This window comes from Perca flavescens, chromosome 17, assembly GCF_004354835.1.
Source record: "Perca flavescens isolate YP-PL-M2 chromosome 17, PFLA_1.0, whole genome shotgun sequence".
NCBI classification, from domain to species: domain Eukaryota; kingdom Metazoa; phylum Chordata; class Actinopteri; order Perciformes; family Percidae; genus Perca; species Perca flavescens.
The window spans coordinates 17,638,291-17,657,947 of record NC_041347.1 but is presented as its reverse complement, the minus strand read 5'-3'; the positions used below and the strand labels follow the sequence as shown (position 1 = coordinate 17,657,947).

Genomic DNA, 19,657 nt, shown 5'->3' with positions numbered 1-19,657 from the left:
AGCCACAGCACTAGTCAGCTCATTTTGGAATCACATTTTTTATTTTCCTGTCAATTGTGGCCATTGTGTACATATCTCTGTGATGACTGTGTAGTCTTTTAAGACATGATTAATGTGTGCTGTGTTCCGAGCCCGGCTAGATGGTGCAACATCTTCACGGTCTATTGACCCTCTCTGACTCATGCAGCACACGGTCGAGAGTAGGCCTACGCAGGAATCTAAACACACATACAAAACCCACTTTTTTTAAATGGAACCGTAAATATTCACCTTCAAAAAATGATCTGGTTGAGTTAGTGAAATTTGGCAGTTTTGTGTAATATTAAAATCAGTAAACTAACTTAGCTGTTGGCCGCATTGTTTTGGGGAACGTTTTGTTATATTTTCATGCTGACACGCGCTCCAAATGGTTACTAAAGGTCTACAAACCTTATATAAAAAATGTGTTCTCGCAGGTGTTATGTTGAGTTTCATGATCAATAAAGATGTCCCATAAATACAATAAATACCTACTAAAAATGTCAGAGTCTTGGCCATGCTTCTCGCACGCCGCGATAAGCTACTTTCTCTCGTTGGGTTTGTATAAATTCAGGATTCCTTTCTGCTCTGTCTGGTCACTTATGGACTGTTGCTGGTAGTCATCAAGGAGGAAAAAAGCATATAATTAATAAGTTAATAATTTGGAATTGGTTTAAATTGCAGCTACATCAGACTCACTTGAGTGATTTCAAGTATTTTTTTTATAAATTGAACCATTTAAAAGCATAAATGTTTATTATGTATGGTTAATTGTAGGCTATCGTTGAGATTACCCACTATGCCACTTTTAACCTTTTTTTCTCAGTATTGAGATATTCAGGGTTTGTATGAAAATGACTGGGGTGTGGAGGGGTATTCAATCTTAAATTTAAGTTGTTTTTTTATTAAAACACATTTTCCAGCATTGTTAATATTTCATTGTTAACTTGCCCTTGATTTAGAAAAAAACTACAATATCCTCCTTCTATATCTCAAAATCTGGTGGTACTGTGATAGTAAAACTCATTCCACCAGTAAAATAAAATGCAAAGCATAAATCATTTAAGAAGGTGTAATCAAACTATAACAATAATTGACCACCTTTTTTTAATCAACCCTGCATGGGAATGCTGAAATGTCAAAAAAAAATGTCAGCCCACCCTCCCCTCAGTAAGAAAAATAAAACATAACTCACCGCTTTTCTGACCCCCTTCAGAATTTGTGTACAGCCCCTTAGCAATTTAGTCTTAAAAAAGATGTGAAAGGAAATAGAAGAGGAGATAGAAAACAGGATTCTGACAAAACTACCCACTAGATCAGGAAGAAAGTTTAAACAAGTCGTATGTGGCCTTTACATTATTATTATTTTTGTAAATCATTACAAAATAATAACCATACACACACTTCATCTTAAATTTAAAAAAAGAAAGTCTTCACGCAGTAATATTCTAATTAGCCTAATTGACAGTCTATAGCTTTGTGATGCATGCCCTCACTAATCTTCACTGCAGGCTAACACTTGATTTTAACAACTTAAAGAATATCTCCATGTTTAGTCATTGTGAGAGCCTATAGCTAAAATGGCTTCTAGTTATAAGACAAGAAGGAAGCCTAATAGAAAACAAACGGCAAGCAAAAGAACCTGTACAATCTCAGTCCGTTTGACAGGAGAGGGTGATCCATTGACTGTACAAAAAGCTGCCAACACCTTGAGTTGAGAGAGACACTTGTCCCAGTCATGTATTCATTCATGTATTGAGAGAGGGCCTCCGAGCATCCCTCCACAGGACGTGCTGTCCATGCTCCAGGGCTGGCAGTAGTAGTGCAGGTAGGGGTGGTACTGGTAGGCCTGGTGGTACAGGGGCACAGTCATCGGGATGTGTACTCCATTCGCTTGATGGTACTGCTTTTGATTGTCCCTCACCAGCACTTGTACCGCTACTTTCTTTGGTGAGCTGCACGCCGCTAGCTCGGCCGCCATCTGGCGCCGTTTGGTTTTATATCTCCGGTTCTGGAACCAGATTTTCACCTGGGTCTCTGTGAGTTTTAGAGTTTCTGCCAGATCGGCCCGTTCAGGGCCTGACAGATACCGCTGCGTGTTGAAACGGCGCTCAAGCTCGTAGACCTGTGTGTGAGAGAAGGCCGCCCTGGAGCGCTTCTTCGTACCCGGCCTGCACTGCTGCTTATCGGACGACCAGCTGACCGTCTCCCCGCCGTGGTGACATCCCTCCTCCTCTGCCTCCTCCTCCTCTTTCTGCCGTTTATCCCGCTCCACGCCGTGTGGCTGCTGGTCTGCAAAGACAATAGAAACGTGTGATGACATTAAGTGTGTTTTCTCTGTCAAACTCGTAACGCTAGAGCTGCTGGCTGAGAGGTTAATTACTTCAACAAGGTGCTGATGTTGGCCAATAAGAGGTTTTCCTCTCCTTTAACCCTTTCACACAGAGCACTTAGAGCCAGAAAGTCTGGGGATATAATGGAATAAATACGAACAAAACTCTCAAATTATTCAGCACAACCTTTCCAGTAGTGTCCCACTAGCCTGCTGCCTTTCCCAGACAACCAAGTTTGACTGGGCAAAAACGAAAAAAAGATTATAAATCTATTAAATGGCATTTTCCTAAAAAACTATAAGCCACTTATATGGTATTGCTGGCCCTCTATCTTAGTGATACAGATCCCTAAGAGCCCAATATGGCGTTTTAGAGATCTTTTAGCTCTTTTAAACAGGGAAAATAATAAATGTAGGCTAATCGCTGTAAATACTGCTTCAAATATCCCATACGTGGACTGTTGTGAATCAAACCCATATTGCATCTCGAAAAGATGACACGAACATGCCATTGAGGTGAGACTAATTCGCCCTGTTTCCAAAGCAAGACTGTATTCTTTCCCCTTAAATTGTCTTTTCTTTATCTGTCTTATTTCAAGATGCGCAAATATGATCTAAATGCCGGGAACACGCCAAGTTGTCAATTGATTGTCATATTTTGTTATAGTTTAAAACCACAGAGTCTTAGCTGTCGAATAGAATAAAACTGCTCACCTTCTCTGAGCTCAGTCTCCTCTCCTGTGGCCTCCTCGTTGTAGGTATCAGATCGGACATTTCCAACAGACCGCCTTAGATCAGCAGGAAGTCTCTCCCGGTGGATGCGGTTCTCATCCACGTCTTGGTGGGACAGATCGGGGACTCTCGTAGCATGCCCGGTGCAGATGTTGCGCTTTGGTGCGTAGAGCTCCTCTGTACTCCTAGTACAGGGCTTCCCCCGGACATCACGTCCGGTGAGGATGTCTTTGATGGTGAAGGACGAAAAACGTAATGTCATGATTAAAATAATAGCACGGGTATGTCCTCACGCTCGCATGCGATTTATTTACAGGCATCAGCCACTCGAAAGCATAATTCCTTACTGGTTTGATCTGTTCTCCACTCTCTGGAATTGCTTTAATTTAATTGTGGTTAACTAAGTCCGGTCTGCTAATGAACAGCCTACACCAGGAGCTGTCAAGTCTTTTACAATATTCTCAGCAGCAGCAGCAACTCCAGTTAACCTTTTGATAGGCTGGTTTTTCTGCCTGGTCCCTCCTCCGCACCGCCCAGCTTCATGCTGGTCTCCGCGCTCTATCGAGGACGACGGACACTGATTTTTCAGACGAGGTATTTTTGGTATGTTGTGATTTTTATTAGCTTACATTACGAACGCAGTTAATTATTTAAAAAAGCTTAACAGGTCCATAATTATTCAGAGCCTGAGATGAGGAGAGCAATCAATAATGTTGGGAATTTCAATACGGTTTATTTCAGTGAATTTTGGACATGAGTTAGACTCCGAGTGGATGTTGTGAAGTATTCTTGCTAAGTGGATCCGTTTCAGCCACTGTGTGTTTAGCGAGTATTAAACTGGAATAAGAAAATCGGATGCGTAAAGTTCGCTAAGCGTGCGTAAAACGCTGCTCAGTGCAGGCTTTCACATGTGACAATGTGGTTTTAAATTCTTCCACAATACTGCAACCCGCCCTTACATATGAAGTAGGCCTACAACTGTAATTATACAACTTTTGATTTAAGCTTTCACTTAATTCTACAGTACTAGGACAGGACCCTTCTAATTTAAAATGGCTCCAGTCCATTCTTTAATCTTAACATAATTTAAGATGCAATTCTTCATGCTAGTGAATGTTAGCAGTTTTGTTCTCTTTTGTGCATAAAATTGCAGACATATATGATCATTTTTAATTTTGGATCTTACAGTTGTGTATGTTTAAATGTAGGCTATAGCCTGAGCTTTTGGATACTATGTTAACAAAACCCCTTAATGAAATGTCACTGAATAACTGAGATTGGCCATAGTCTCTTAAAGTGTAAAGAGAAGACTTCCAGCCTTGTTGCTCAAACAGGTGAGTGGCGCCGCTGTGTGGTCATGATGCATCGTTCCCAAAGTGAAAAAGAAAAGAAAATAGCAACTCGTACCCCCCCTCTCTCTCTCTCTCTCTCTCTCTCTCTCTCTCTCTCTCTCTCTCTCTCTCTCTCTCTCTCAACTTTATCTGTGTCCCCGAAGGGCGATTAGGTGTGCAGCAAGTATAAACACATAAATACATACAAGTTCTACACAGTCCAACTGGAACACAACCGTAACAGTACGAGGACAAATAAATACCAGTACAAGGTGCATGGATAGCAGCATCAAAGTAACCTACATAGGGTAGGAAAAGTTGACACAATATAACCAACGACGACCATGGTAAACAACATCAGCATCCATTATATTACATCTCTCTCTCTCTCTCTCTCTCTCTCTCTCTGACACACACATACACACACACACACACGCTCTCTCTCACACACACTCACACACACACACACACACACACTCACAAACACACACATACTCTCACACACACACACACACACACACACACACAGAGGCCTACCCTTCAATGAGAAGACGCGATGACAGATGCAGTGATCTGCCTCCTCCGTGATGTTTACTTCCTCTGACTAAACAGAGAAATCTCTCTGTTTGCCACAGAGCCAAATCAGCTCCAGGGTGTCACAACATGTCCGGATGGGAAACATGGAAGTACTGGCACACTTTCATGTGTTCAAACCACGACATGTCATCACCACAACTACATTTTAAATCAGCAACACGCGTCCAAATGCATCATATTTTTAACCAAAGTTTAAGACATATTTTGTCGTGCATCCACTAAATATCTACAGCAATTAGGCCTACTAAAAAAATATGTGCTGAAAAAAATAATGACCTTTCCGTTGGCACATGAGAAAAGCAATGTTTAAAAATGGGTCTTGTGATGCATCAACTCAAGCCAATTTTATTTATAAACCACGTTTGTCTCAGAGGTTTTTACAATCTGTACCACATGCACACCCTCTATCCTTAGACCATTCAAAATTCATTTTACCTAGAAGCCTGATTAAAATGGCATTTTTAATTCTAATCTATCTAAGGTAAATTTAAGATAATGGCTATAGTCTAGAAAAATGTTCATCTGATGCCATGTTGGCGTTTGGACACTTGAAAGGTCCACCTAATGGGAGCGCCTTTACTGCAGCTTCTCCACGCACTTTTCCTTCTCTATATTTGGGCCCTTGTTCCTTTGTGAGCTCCCTGAGTGGTTGCCATTGGAGACTTTGTTTTGGGAAACTCCACGCCTAGCGCGGCGATGATCCGAGCTGCTATCTTTGGAAGCGCAAGATAGCGATCGCAGCGCCTGTCAGAGCAGCCGTGGCCAGGCCGCGTCCTCAGGCATCGCCGTCCTGTCGCCAGCTCTATTTACACTAGTGACTCTGCAGCACTTAGAGCCGACTCCAGGTATGTCCTACCGGCAGTGCAGTAGCCAGGGGAAGTGGCCAGTGAGGCTATCAGAGGAGACAAACACTCTGTTTACGTTGCCATTCATCTCCATTAATAGTGTCTGCGTATCGACCATGCCTAGGAGGTGAAGGTGTTTTCTTAAGTCCATCTCCAATTAACGGCGTGCGTGCCCTTCAGTGTAATGGAAACTGGGTAATTATTTTGATTATGTTGATTATGATATCATCTAATCATACAATTACTGGCAGGCTACTTAAATCCTATTGTTATTATTTGGAGTAGCCTATTTTAGCATTTAAAATATTTTTTATTTATTATATTTCGGTGGTATACATCAAAAAAGAGAAGGAAAAAAAATCCAACCATATTTATTATTAAAGCTCTGAGTTTCTTCTCTCTGTGGGTCCCGAGGATACTGGCTGTCTGGTTAATGTCCATCTCTGAATCCTGACCGGACATCAGCTCGCCTCTAAATTCTCTCTGTTTCTGGTTCTTGTCTCAGGCCAAAGTCTACTACAAGCTTTCTCGCAGAAAAAAAAAAATACTTGCTTGGCTTGAGAAACGATTTGAGAAGATGAGAAACAGTGTATTTGTTTATAGAATCAACTCAAGATTAATTTATTTAAGTTTCCCATCCAAATTCATTTGAATGTTGAAATACAATAACACGTGCTTCCGTACAAGACCCTATTGGGTATAATAACGTGTTTTTGTAATGCAGCCTGTTGAAGTTCAGCACACACACACACACACACACACACACACACACACACACAGCACAGAACAATGCAGTCACGTTTGTCGTTATGCTTGTTGTATCATTTTCGTCATAACTTGAGCGTAAAAACAGCCCTAACGTAAAAGCGCCCATTTTAATCATCATGCATGGCTATGTTTCAATCTTATTCACTTTTAGAGTAAAAAAAAAAAAACTAAGTCTGATGGTCAAAAACAAATCACACTGTAAACACAAAACAAAAAAACACAATACGAGTGCATAAGCAATTGTGATCTATATTATTTTCTTACATATTTTTATTAGGTCAGATTAATTATGGGCTATACCTTATGCTTAGAAATGTGTTTCCCTTTATTTTTGTCGCACATCATTACATCCATTTTTAACCACAATATGCCATTACGCACAGTCTTTGCTAATCGGCGACATTCAAACCGACAATCAAATATCCAACAGCAGGTTTAATACGTTTTCTAAACATTGTGGCTCAGAGAAAAATACGCAAAGTGGTTTGTATCTCAGTCAACGGGTTAGGGTTTCCATATAGGCCTGCCTTGAGCCAACTGACCAACACTTTCTGTTACAGAGTTTCAAATTGTGCTTTAGTCGATCAGGTTTACATGCTTGAATCCATTCAGCCATCCCAGAGAAGTCTCTCCCAGCTGTGATTGTGTGTAAAGTCTGCGCTACCATGCCCTGATGCCCTGCAGAGTTCCCTGGCAGGGTGTGACGACTGGTCCTTGGGACGCCTGGCTTTGCGTCTGTGCACCGAGGTTTCCTAAATTCATGTTCATAAAAGCATTAGCAGCGGTGTTGCTGGGCGGCAGAGCAGGCAAACTAGAATAAGTACAGGAGTACGTGTTAGTATACACCGAGTTGTTGTAGCTGTAGGCTGGATAGCCATTGTAGCTGTACGGGTTTGGAGCTCCGACTGTGTAAGAAGTGTTATAGTTCTGGGATCCAGTCATACAAGGCCTCCCGTCCCGTACCAGCACCGGCACAGCCACCCTCCTGGGCGGCAGCGGGTGGTGGTGGTGATGATGGTGATGCCCTGCCATCTCCAGAGTCTTGTCCTGCCGCTGTCTCTTGCATTTGTACCTCCGGTTCTGGAACCAGATCTTGATCTGGGTGGAGGTGAGTTTCAGGGAGCTGGCCAGGTGCTCTCTCTCCGGGGCGGACAGGTAGCGCTGATGCTTGAAGCGCCGCTCCAGCTCAAACACCTGAGCCTGGGAGAAGAGGACGCGGGGTTTCCTCCTGCTCCTCTGCTGCTTGGTGGCAGGCTTCTCCGATTCTGGATCCTCACAATCACCCCGCAACGCACCGCAGCTCTCTGCGTGGAAAAGAAACGTTTAAATGCACATCAAAGCTAAACAAGAGACGTGTTAATTATGCAGTATTTAGACATATTGATCCAACACACACTGATACACATGAATTCATTCATTTTTGAATCTTAACTTTCTTAAAAGCGAAACTGATTTGTTGTGGATTAAAAAATGTATTAACTATATTTTGCATTATTTCCGCAAAATATTCACCTTTTTTAAATATTAATAAAATACGAATTTTTCAAAAACAAAATAATAATAAAGTCTAGGTCTACTGGATTGGAAATTGCTTTATGAGCCTTTTGCAAGTATACTAGGAAATAAATCAACAGTTAGTTTCAAACAGGACTTAATGAAAGAGTGAGTAGTGTTTGTCAATTCATCCGTGGATTTTAACTAATATTTAGATCTGGGAAATTAAAGTTGAACGTAAATATTTTATCATAAGATTGCTGCCGATTTCTGTGACGATTAGCCTAATGTTTAGTTTTATGGATTGTCATATGAATTTATTTATATGAATTGTTAAAAATACAAATCACTTCAGATGTAAACAACACTTAATTGCAGCTTAGTCGCTGTGTATAAAACTAGCAGCGAACAATGGGCGTTCATCGTGAAAGGTGGCACTTGCTATATTTAGTAGGCTCTATGTATAATTACACAAAATAAATAAGCAATTCAATGCCTATATGATTTTAAATGAAATATTAGTAAAACTCCCACCAGTGCAGCATTGATTACCTATTCCCTCTGTATGCATTTAGTAGTCCTTTATACATGAATCAACAAATAACTTGTCTGTTCCCTCTGTTATTTCTCCAGCAAAATCTAAAGTCAGTTTAGAAAATTAGATGCAGCTTAATGCTTTTTTGCAGGATAGGCAAATATTTAAGTTTTAAAATGAAAGACTTTTGATTCTGATTGACTCCTCTGTCTGTCATCTCTGTCCACGCTATTATTTATACAATTACCAATAACAGCGACAGCCATCATCATCATCCTCATCCTCACTCAGTTTTGGATGAAGATATTTATTAATAGTATGTGTACTCACTGGTATCTTGGTCCTCTTGCTCGGTCCCCCGGCGGAGGTCTGCAGAGTGGTTCTGCGCCGGGTTGCCGAACATCTCCCCTGGCATCCCGGACTCCGCCAGCCGGTCCTGTACAGTCAGCGTGTTGAGGTACGACATCCTCTCCTCGCTCTCCGAGAGGCCGGAGCTTACGGGACTCGGACTGTCCCTACCGGCCAACATGCAGGAGGGCGGCGAATGAGAGCGGAACGGTTTATTTGGCTGTGACAGCGCGCCGGAGAGACCGAAGCAGGAGATCAACTGGAGCTGCTGCTGCTGAGATTGTTGCTGCAACTCTAACTTCAGAATGTCTTTCACAGAGAAAGGCGTGGTGGAAGAAGTTATGAGCGGGCTGGGGAGCATTATTACCACCAACAGAGAGATGACAGATAACAAATAGTCAACAGGCCACAAATTGGACCAATCTGTCTCCGGACGACGCGTAAAAGTAAAACCGTGCGTAAGCGTGAATAATGGACGCAAACTGCTTGTTTTTCATGCAGCTGGAGGAGGACTGGTTTTCTTTCAGTTGTGACATCCCTCTCCCTTGGCTGTGTGTCTATGGCTGGAGGGCTGAGAGAGAAAGAGAGAGGCCGATGCTGTTTGGTTGGCTGAATTCAGTTAGCTAGAGAAAGAGCTGGGTCAGCCAAGATGCTGTCCTCTCCCTTTCAGTGACGTCCTGAAGCGGGGGAGGGACTGATAGTCAGCCCCTCTCTCTCTCTCTCTCTCTCTCTCTCTCTCTCTCTCTCTCTCTCTGTCGTTGTGGGTCAGGAAGACTAATTTATGAAATAATATTAACACTATCGACTCCCCTCAGACTGTTAAAGGTAATAAAGGTAAGGAAGCTTTTATTACAGTTTTTTCCCCCAAAAGAAAACAGTCAAACCTAAAAGGCAGCACAATTAAATGCCTTTTAATTTCGTATCATCAAAACAGTTTACACAGCTAAATCCTTCATTTGGTAAGTAATTGGTTGAGTTTATATACGGTAACTCGAATAGCATTATTATCTTCTTGTCTCTGAATGGTCCCACCACATCACAGTTCTTCCCATCATCACTACGGTGCTTTTAAGATTAGACGTATCTTCGTTTCCTGTCTCGGCAATCCGTGGATAAGATACTATGCCGCATCTGTGGGAAATGGGATAAAATTGGCAACCCAAGGAGATATGAAGAATATAAATGTGGTGCTATATTTATGTCTCATAATTTGAGAAAGTTGTAGGATTCTTTTCCACCAACATTTGGCCGCGACGATACTTTCCCTTGACATTAGGTCAGTATTTCTGGAAAATTGCCGTGGGTAAAATGTTACAAGACAGTTCGCTCAGTTTAGATAAATCATTTCATGTGCAGCAAGTGATACACATAAAGACACGCTTTAATGTCGTGCAAAATAATTTTAAGTCTATAGATTGTTTTTAAATGTCTTTAAATAAGAATAGCCCAATCATATTAATAATATTAACATCAACAATGCGTGCTGCTTAAAGAAGTTATAGCCTACGTTTAGTTTAAGCATAAACTGTTTTTATGTTGGGCGTGCGAGTATATAGTCACAGATTCATATTAGCAGACTCCAAGTATTCCCAACCAGTTTTCTCTTATTTATATTGTGTGTTTTAAATATGTGAAATATCTCTTGAATTGTAGGCCTACCTGTGTGCGAAAGGGCAAACACGCTGTAACGGGACACCTCCCTCCTGGTCGCCTATTGCCAAGTGCAGGCGCCAGGGTCTGAAGGCCCACTGCTTCCAAACAGTGTGGAAAGAAAAGGAGGGCATGTCGACATAATCTCATCCGCTCACCATCAACAAGACTGTTTAGATTAGGGCAGCGTCTTCCCCTCTTCTGGAGATCTATGTCTTTAAAATGTTCCGTTTAAGTGGAGAATCAGGATAGGGAATTAGCTCTGCGGAGAAAATAGGCATTAGTGTAGGCTACACAAGGCTTTAGCTATTCCAAATGTGCTCCCGCAGGAAAAAAAGAAAGAAAAGGAGCTTTTGAATGGTCAGTCTAGTTTGCGCCCTGGGAAACGGCTGAAACAGCTCATAAAGTCCTTCTCAAGATAAGGATAAATAAAATATATGCTAGTTTTCACAATGTCAAAAGGGGATTTTGCGCGAGATACTAGGAATTTATGAGGACTTAAGTGGAATGTATTGGCTCGTAAAATACTCAAAACTGCTGTAAATCTGGTAGGTTTGTTTTCCCAAATAAGTCCTGTTATTGAGCGCAGTGCTTCTAAGAGACGACGGACCAAACAGAAATCAATATCCGTTGCATACAGACGGCGACACAATACATTTTTTAAGTGTTAAGGTGCGCATTGTTAGCTAAATAAGACTGAGGTGGATAAATAAACGAGACAAGCTTGCAGGATCTAAATGTTTCACACAGAAAAGTCAGTGCTACAGGCCGCTGCAGCCTTTTTCATGTAAATTCAAAGCGTCACGGGTCAGAGACGCGGGGCCGCGCTAATGGCGCAATTAGCTTTTCAGCACACACACGCGCGCGCAAACACGCGCGCACAGCCTCGCGAGTCCTCAACTGACCATCACCAGTGGTCTTCGCGTGCCACCGGCAGCCCAAAAGTGGCCAAGCAGAGAAGCGTGTTTACGGAGCGGAAGAGTCTGTTTCCTGCCTGTAACAAAACCCAGACTCCCAGAGAGTGTCAAGGAACTGCTCGGGTGCAACAATACATCATCTTCATCTCAGAATCCGAATCCTCGTGATAAACTGGGTAAGGTCAGGCCCACAGCAGGGGCCGGCACGGATAGACTGTGCAGCTCTGGACATCATTTGTTGGACTCTACTTTCTACTTTCCACTTTTGCGGCAGTCAAATTTAAATCATGAATTCCTCACAATTCACTTTCTGGTGAGTTCTTTAAAGGCGGTGCTGAACATGTTTCTTCTTGCCCCCCCCTCTCCATATCAACTGGCTAGGCTTGAAGCAGTGTCTTCTCTGCAGAGTGGCAGGTGTATAGTCCGATCCGTGGTTGCAGGCCCACAACACCGATCCACTTGGAGATGTACGGTTGAATGTTCTCTAAAGACAGCAGATCCCTGCATTCAGAATGAAAGTTTGATGACTTGCTAATGATTCCAATTATCTTTCCCCTGTGGTCTCTGCTTCTGTAAAGCCGAGAGGCGATTGGTATCTGATGGTTTTACCGCAGTGGTAAACTCTGCGTAAAGAAAGCATCAACACCTCCAGCGTCTGTGGGTGCACTGTACAGGCCTAGTGTAGTGTGTGTGTGTGTGTGTGTGGGTGTGTGTGTGGGTGTGTGTGTGTATTGAAAGAAGATGTGTGTTATTATGACTTGACAGAGCTTTGTAGAAGAGCACTTAACATCTTTCTACAAAGGAGCTGGTTGTTTACAGGTGTTACTATAACAGCCTGAATCTGTTTGACGAGGAACTGAAGTATGACTATCCACTTGTCAATACAACAATAGATTGTTACATTAGGAAAATAGATTAGCTCAAGTGTGTCTGTACAATCTGTTTTCCATGTTGTGTGTGTGTGTGTGTGTGTGTGTGTGTGTGTGTGTGTGTGTGTGTGTGTGTGTGTGTGAGAGAGCGGGTTATCTAATAGGGTGTGATAGCTTTTCCCCAGCATCTTGCATTAGGAGAGCGTGTTGCAATATGGAAGTCAGGCGGCCATAAAGATTAAAGGACCTTGAAAATATGCCTCATGCAGCTCATAATTTACTTTACTTTTATTTCATGGTCATCTGTAAGACCAAACTGTTGTGTGTCAGTAATGGCTCAGTTCTCCTGGGTCCCGGAAGGTGAGGCTTATCAGCAGCCCACGTGATGGTGTCAGTAGCCAGGACCCAGACTGTGCTATTGTGCCCCTGCCTGGGCCCGAGTGACGGATGACAGGGCTTCTCACTGGAGGAAATGAGGAGGCCAGAGGCGAGCCCAAGGCCAGATTTTTTAGCAAAACCCTGTTCTCTCACTTACCTTCGGCTCCGAAAGTGCCAAATATTACACAATGGGTGGGCCTGAGGTGCTTGCTAACTTGCATGTTGCAACAGTCCCTGAGGGCTCATTGTGTTAACCAGGTTAGGAAAAAAATACCCTAATTAAATTGTTTGTTTGAAAGACTGTAAGAGGTTGATGTGTTTGAGAACCAAAGCCCTGTTCTGTGTAGCAAGGGTCTAACTTGGAGACCATGCAATGAGGAAGTGAGATCAGGCCAGTCTGGGTCTCCTGCCCTTTGCCCTCCCCTGGGTCTCATAAATTAGCCTGCTGTAATTCTCTCCCGGACAGCCTTGCCCCAGCAGGTGTGTGTTTGTATATATGAGCGCTAACAGGGGGATGTAAGGGCTGTAATGTCTGTGATCTACGGTGTTGGGAATGTAGATTGGGAGGAAACCTGCAACCTAAATATGCTTATCCTCTCTGCTGCCACACAGGCCATGTAGATAAAGAAGCTGCAGGGAGGCGGGTTTAACTGAATAGGATGTGTGGGCCTTAAATGATATACTATATTATATATATATATTCTATACTGCTTGTATGTTGTGTCCTATTTGGCAGTGGAAAAAATATCAAAAGGTTGAATCAAGTTCAGCTTGCTACTGGAGGGATTTTCTTGAACTAGCTCAGGCAGTAATGGCTCTCTTGGGCAAGCCAAGTTACCGTAAAATAAAAGCATGCATGCATCCTGACTTCAAGCGGTAAACATCCTTGCTACTGTCTCTGCAGTAACCACAGTGGTATTTTTATCAAAGTGACAGTTTGTTTTGGCAAAACTCAGACTCCTTATGAATAAAGTTCATTTTTTGTAAATAATTACTTTAAAAACACCAAACGATGCAGTTTCCGTCTGTGAATGGGAGAATAAAATTCCCCACGATGATTTCCCCATGTGGATTAATAAAATATTAAGGATCATGATAGACAGTCAGTCAGGTTTATTGTCACCTATCATTTTTTTTGGCTTTATGCAGACAGAAAATAAGCAGTCCGGGTAAAAAAAATTAAACGCGAGTCTTCCGCTTCCTGTCTTTGTTTCTTTGCATGCATATTTGTATAAAGTTGAGGCCTAGAGAGCCTGAGTTGCCAAAAGACAACATCAATCAATTAGAATAGCACACTGTAGACCTTGTTTTGGAGGTCCCACCCAGCATTATAGGGTAAAGGCCATATCAGTGAAAAGCAGTGAGTGACAAGCATATTAGCAGACCTTTTATAGTTAATATCATGCTTGTCAAAAACAATGATCAAAACAGTTTGTTTGAACTTTGTTTAAGAAAAGTGTTACATAAATTAAGTTTATTATATTTTTAGGATAAGAAATTAAGGAATTGTTTGACATTTTGGGAAATATGCTGATTTATTTGTACTCCTTGTGGAGACCAGTAGCTGCTTTGCTTAGCTTAGCACAAAGACTGAAGACGAGGGGGGAAACAGCTAGCCACCTAGCAGCATCTCTACAGCTCACTGATTAATATGTTATCCTCTAGTAAAACCATAACTTGATGTTTAAACACTTTAAAAACACTTTTTGTCTAGATTAAACAAAATAAGGTGCTGGTAGCTGGATTTTGTTACCTCCAGACAGAGGCAGACTAGCTGTTTCACCATTATCACTCTTTATGCTAAGCTAAACTGACTTGTGGAAACAATGTGGTTGTGACTGTGACATTCATGTTTTGTACTTGCATTTTACAAAGCAATTATTTTAATATCTGGGAAATTTTATTAGAATTTCATTTGAATACACAATCCAATGTATACTTCTGTCCCCCAGGTGTAAATACGAGAGCCAAGTGTAAATGTTTGCTTGCACATGGAAAAAAAGACAGATTTCATGTCATTATATCAAATGGAGACATGTACGCACACACAAATACACTAGTCGGAATGTAGCCAGACGCACAGAGCACTGATGTCTGTTATTGCACGCATGCTCCATCAGTCATTGGACTACATAGGGAGCAACAGGGAGGTCCTGTGCTCTTTGTTGTTGGTGTGTCTAGTCCCTTGTTAAAGAATTGATGGCACTGTCTTTGGAAAACAAACATGGCGGGAAGCTAAAAAGGTGGTCACTCACCACAGCTCTCTGACCCAGAGACAGAGGCCATTGCAACATGTATGCAACGCTGCAACGTCCCCCTTGGAATGTGCTGCAGTGTGTGTGCACACGCTCCTGTTTGTGTTTTAGTGTTGCCACAGCTGGAATGTGACTGTCTTGTGCCTGAATGTGTGCCTTTGTGTGTTTTAGTGTCAGCGTCCTGTGTGCAAAATGAAACACCGTGATAAAAGAAACCTTGTTGGCACCGCTCCTTTTTTTTTGGTCATACGTGCATTATGTTGCTAGATGCCAAAATAAATGTTCCACATATCAATGTCAAGGAAATGCAGAGAAGGTACCTGTGAATGTTTGGCTGACTAACTCATTGATCTGGATGTGACACACTCCCCCCGCAGGCACTGTCTTGCCAGAGGCTGCTCCTGTCACTCCTTGCTCTGACTCACACTTCACATCACAGCCCCGACCGTGGTCCCGGGGCCTCCCCGGTACGTACACACCAAACCCTGCCCTGGGCCCCCGAGCCTTGTTCTGGAAGCTCAAATCCCATAATTGCAGGGCTGACAGTGATAGCTAACATACGAGACACCCTCACCTGGTTGGAAAGAATGAAAACATCTACTGTCAAAGTGAAGCGAGGAGATGAATGGGGGTGGTACCAGGTATGGAGAAAGTGAGTAACATCTGGGACAAAACAGGAGGGGAAAACAGTAACTCAGTGTTCTGTGATGACCCGTGTTAGGATTAATTGTTCCACTAAAGTTACTTAAAAAGGGGTTACTAATTATAGTTAATAACGCTGTATTAATGGTTAATAAGTAATGTATTCATGGTTTATTAATCAGAAATCATTTGACCCATTGTTAGTATATTAATATTGATTTGAGCTGCTTTAACAACACAATCTTGGTTGGCCCCACTATAGCCAAAAAGCTTTCCAACAGAGTCACGATCCTGTAGGGGAGAGCAGGTTGGAGTGGCCCTCGTTTATCAACCACTTGAGCTCCTGCAGACAGCTGTGGGGAGAGCACAGAGGAGCCAGCGTGTTTACACCACAGCTCAGCCGAGGCCCTCAGGACAGAACAGATGAAGATGCTTGCACATACTCATTCACACAACATTATATGATGAACTTACTCAAACCGTGTTGAGCCCAAGCATAATAGCCGTCTGTTCAGTTAAGGTTTAAGTTGATATTTATGATGGGATGTACGGCCTGGCCCTCTGAAACAGAGCTGGCACTGTATGGCAGATATGTTGTCTGTTACTCGTTTGATCTGAATACCTGTATGTGTTATTTTACTTATAAAATGGAAGACATTGCTGTGCAGAAAAACAATCATGCCAGAAGTTGTGGTCAGTGGCTTCTTCTATCTACAGTATGAGTGCCTACTGGGAAGCTCCTGATGCAATGTTTAACGAGGCTGTGGCACCACCTTGTGGCGAATTATTCTATTGCAGTGTCAGCAACAACAATTGCAACAGCCGATGAGTTTGGGCTTTCTTGAACTTTGACTTGACCGGGATCAGTGCTGGGATTGGCTTGACGGATACACCTGGATTCCAATTGGTCAATCCACTCACACCCACTTTACATCCTCCAAATCCAAGTTGAAAGTCCTCCTTCATCCCGTTAAGTGTACCGGTAGACGCTTGTCGCTCATTGTCGTCACAGTCTCCAGTGAATAGCAACTATGTCGGTGTTTCGTGAGGTCCCCCAAGCAGCCCCTGTGGCTGTCTTCAAGCTATCACAGGATTTCAGTAACGACCAATTTCCCAAAAAGGTGAACCTCGGAGTGGGAGGTAAGTGAGTTGTGCACAAGTAGCCATGGTAACGGTATCCTGTAGCAACCAACCGGTCTGAGTTGGTTATTAGCTAGCTGAAGCCGGAGCTAAAACGAATTTGTATCCTTGTTATGTAGCTAATATTAGTACTGTGAAATCATCTCTGTCCCTGTCCTCTCTGGTTTCCTCTATTTCTCCCTCTTCTGAGTACCAAGGGGTCGATTGGATTACTGTTCTCTCATGCTACAAGAACAAGCTACTTGCAGAAGTTTAAATATGTAGTTATGGCTTAACGTTGGTCCTGCTTCTCTCCTAAAGCAAACAAATTGCACATTTCAGTCCTCAGTGCAACTGCTGTCAGTGTTAATCTTATTAAAAGTAGTAGTTAAAAGTAGTAATCCTTGCTGCTTAGGCTACATTGCAAACTCTGTGTTATGGCACTGCACGACAGGACGAGGCTGCCATGATTAGTCCCCATGATTAGTCCAGGAGGCTGATGCCTTATAATCCCTTTCTCTCTGCAACACAGGCTGCAGATTGTCACCAGCTACTGAGCAGCTGGGAAATGTAGGCCACACAATGTTTAGTATATTAAAACTTAGTATAAAAATACCTAGACCTGAAACAAGTAGTGCATTTATCGATAGTAAATTTGACATTTATAGACCAAATGATTGTGCCTTTCATGCCAGTTGATGAAAAAAAAAAAACTGTATATTATATTTAGCCTGAAACCTATTAGTGAGTTGCCAAGTACGGATCGCTGTAATGAAGATAAAAAAGGAAATTGTATTCTTTAGTTCTTATCAGGTGGTGACATGGAGTTCAGCTAAAACACCCAGCAGAGAGTTGAAAGTGCACGTCTGTTACAATATCAAGAAACTCATACTTGATTGCTATCCAAAATCATTAGGGCAATACATCAAGGTTTCACTCTTTCCTCTGCTTTTTCCTATAATATTGGTTTCCTTAAATTATTCCTTGCAGCCTACAGGACAGACGAGGGTCAGCCATGGGTTTTACCAGTGGTGAAAAAGGTGGAAAAGATCATTGTGCATGATGACCGGTTAAACCATGAGTACCTGCCCATCCTGGGCCTGCCTGAATTCAGATCCTCAGCCTCTAAGATTGCACTGGGAGATGACAGTCCTGCCATCCAGGAGAACAGGGTTTGTGTACTAAAAGTCCACACTATGTTTCGGTTTTTAATCTATTTACATTTAAACCAACTGTCTGTTTCTGTCACTGCCAGGTGGGAGCTGTCCAGTGTCTGGGTGGTACAGGTGCTTTGAAGATGGGTGCAGAATTTCTCAGGCGTTTCTATAATGGAAACAACAACACCAAAACACCAGTCTATGTGTCCGCACCTACCTGGGGTACACACGCACACATACACTCAAACAAACAGTGGAGTAGCCCAGAGTGGAAATGAACACAGAAAGTAGCTCCTCATTCAAGGACTTTGAATTTTTGAATCCTTTACAGAGACTTCTAAATACTCAAATAGATCCTAGACTCAGGATATAGCGTACAGTGTTCAATTAATAAACAATTGCATCATATTATCAGTGATCTTGATTTGTTATCAGTTCCTATGCGATAAGCATTCATAAACAACATTTACCTTTGTATTAAGAGGAAACAATAAAATGAGAACACTGGTATCAGAGTTTTCCTTACTGTTTGTTTCAGAAAATCACAATGCTGTATTCGCCAATGCTGGTTTTGAGGATATCCGTTCATACAAGTACTGGGACGCAGAGAAGAGGGGCCTCGATTTTGCTGGTTTCCTTGGAGACCTGGAGGTAAACAGTGTGTGATAGGGACTTTGGTACTACTTAATTTTGGTCATTAGTCATTTTCATAGGAGTTTACCGTACTTCTTTTTCTCTCGGTTTCCCACAGAGTTGTCCAGAGCACTCTATCTTTGTCCTGCACGCCTGTGCCCATAATCCAACTGGCACAGACCCCACACACGAGCAATGGAAGCAGATTGCAGACACTATGATGGTATTGTACACATACATGCACACAAGTAGCATACGTGTCAGTTTAAACAGGATAGGGTTTTGCTAGCTTAATGTTCACAGTATCACAGTATGATGATTGTTGGATCTTTTATTCTGTTCTTTTCCAGAGAAGGAATCTGTTTGTGTTCTTTGACTCGGCTTATCAGGGATTCGCCTCAGGCAGTCTGGATAAAGATGCCTGGGCGGTCCGCTACTTTGTCTCAATGGACTTTGAAATGTTATGCGCCCAGTCGTTCTCCAAGAACTTTGGCCTCTACAGTGAGTGAACCCTGGTTGCATTGATATATACATCACTTGCTTGCAAAATAGTGATAAAGAGTGACATTATTTGTACTGTTCTTAATCACAATGACAGTCCCAAATGCTTTACATGACCACATTTCAATAGCAGAATAAAGGATAAGCCCCCAACTTGGATTGTTGTAATCTTACTCCTCACCTGTCTTATTTTCAAACATGATAAACTACTGTATATGATCAACATAGCATATAACTAAAACTCAGTTAATACATAAAAAAGGATAGTAGATATAAATATGTCAATGTCCCCTACAGGTAAAATAAAAAGTAATCGCTACGATATTGTTTTTATAGTTGTCATGTGTTCGTTCCATCAGATGAGCGTGTGGGCAACCTGACCATTGTGGCTCGTGATGCAGACAACCTGAAGCGAATTCTGTCCCAGATGGAGATGATTGTCAGGACCACTTGGTCCAACCCACCGTCTCAGGGAGCTCGCATTGTTGCCATCACTCTTAACTCATCTGAGCTCTTTACTGAATGGTCAGCACAAA

The 19,657-nt window shown here is 42.3% G+C and overlaps 3 protein-coding genes across 7 annotated transcripts in view; 1 reads left to right on the top strand and 2 right to left on the bottom strand.

The window, feature by feature from the left end:
- Positions 1 to 19,657, top strand: part of got1 (glutamic-oxaloacetic transaminase 1, soluble) — a 32,741-nt gene that overhangs the window by 11,534 nt on the left and 1,550 nt on the right. The window contains exons 1-8 of one of the 5 annotated variants that reach the window (XM_028603060.1): positions 3,638 to 3,685; positions 15,447 to 16,851; positions 17,821 to 18,002; positions 18,086 to 18,209; positions 18,526 to 18,638; positions 18,739 to 18,843; positions 18,971 to 19,121; positions 19,481 to 19,646. In XM_028603060.1, coding sequence (XP_028458861.1) covers positions 16,743 to 16,851; positions 17,821 to 18,002; positions 18,086 to 18,209; positions 18,526 to 18,638; positions 18,739 to 18,843; positions 18,971 to 19,121; positions 19,481 to 19,646 — 950 coding nt within the window. In that variant the 5' untranslated portion in view covers positions 3,638 to 3,685; positions 15,447 to 16,742. Of the gene's footprint in view, positions 1 to 3,637; positions 3,686 to 11,762; positions 11,881 to 14,536; positions 16,852 to 17,820; positions 18,003 to 18,085; positions 18,210 to 18,525; positions 18,639 to 18,738; positions 18,844 to 18,970; positions 19,122 to 19,480; positions 19,647 to 19,657 lie in introns of those variants that run through there. The other 4 variants (XM_028603059.1, XM_028603058.1, XM_028603057.1 and 1 more) reach the window with 4 other exon arrangements.
- On the bottom strand, positions 895 to 5,135 carry nkx3.3 (NK3 homeobox 3). The gene is made up of 4 exons (XM_028604212.1): positions 5,112 to 5,135; positions 4,951 to 5,017; positions 3,065 to 3,310; positions 895 to 2,310 (listed from the first exon to the last, which is right to left on the bottom strand). The coding sequence occupies exons 1-4, from the start codon at positions 5,133 to 5,135 to the stop codon at positions 1,763 to 1,765; spliced, it is 885 nt and encodes a 294-aa protein (XP_028460013.1). The 3' UTR covers positions 895 to 1,762.
- nkx2.3 (NK2 homeobox 3) lies at positions 6,876 to 9,640 on the bottom strand. The gene is made up of 2 exons (XM_028603062.1): positions 8,983 to 9,640; positions 6,876 to 7,927 (listed from the first exon to the last, which is right to left on the bottom strand). The coding sequence occupies exons 1-2, from the start codon at positions 9,359 to 9,361 to the stop codon at positions 7,284 to 7,286; spliced, it is 1,023 nt and encodes a 340-aa protein (XP_028458863.1). The 5' UTR covers positions 9,362 to 9,640; the 3' UTR covers positions 6,876 to 7,283.

Excerpts from the sequence above, each read along its gene's own strand:
- nkx3.3 (XM_028604212.1), bottom strand. The coding sequence starts at position 5,135 with ATGTCGTGGTTTGAACACATGAAA. Across the intron at positions 5,018-5,111 it reads CGTGGTTTGAACACATGAAA|TCAGAGGAAGTAAACATCAC; the intron begins GTGTGCCAGTAC and ends TTCTCTGTTTAG. Across the intron at positions 3,311-4,950 it reads TCGCGTCTTCTCATTGAAGG|ACATCCTCACCGGACGTGAT; the intron begins GTAGGCCTCTGT and ends TCACCATCAAAG.
- nkx2.3 (XM_028603062.1), bottom strand. The coding sequence starts at position 9,361 with ATGCTCCCCAGCCCGCTCATAACTTCTTCCACCACGCCTTTCTCTGTG. Across the intron at positions 7,928-8,982 it reads GCAAGAGGACCAAGATACCA|AGAGCTGCGGTGCGTTGCGG; the intron begins GTGAGTACACAT and ends TTTTCCACGCAG.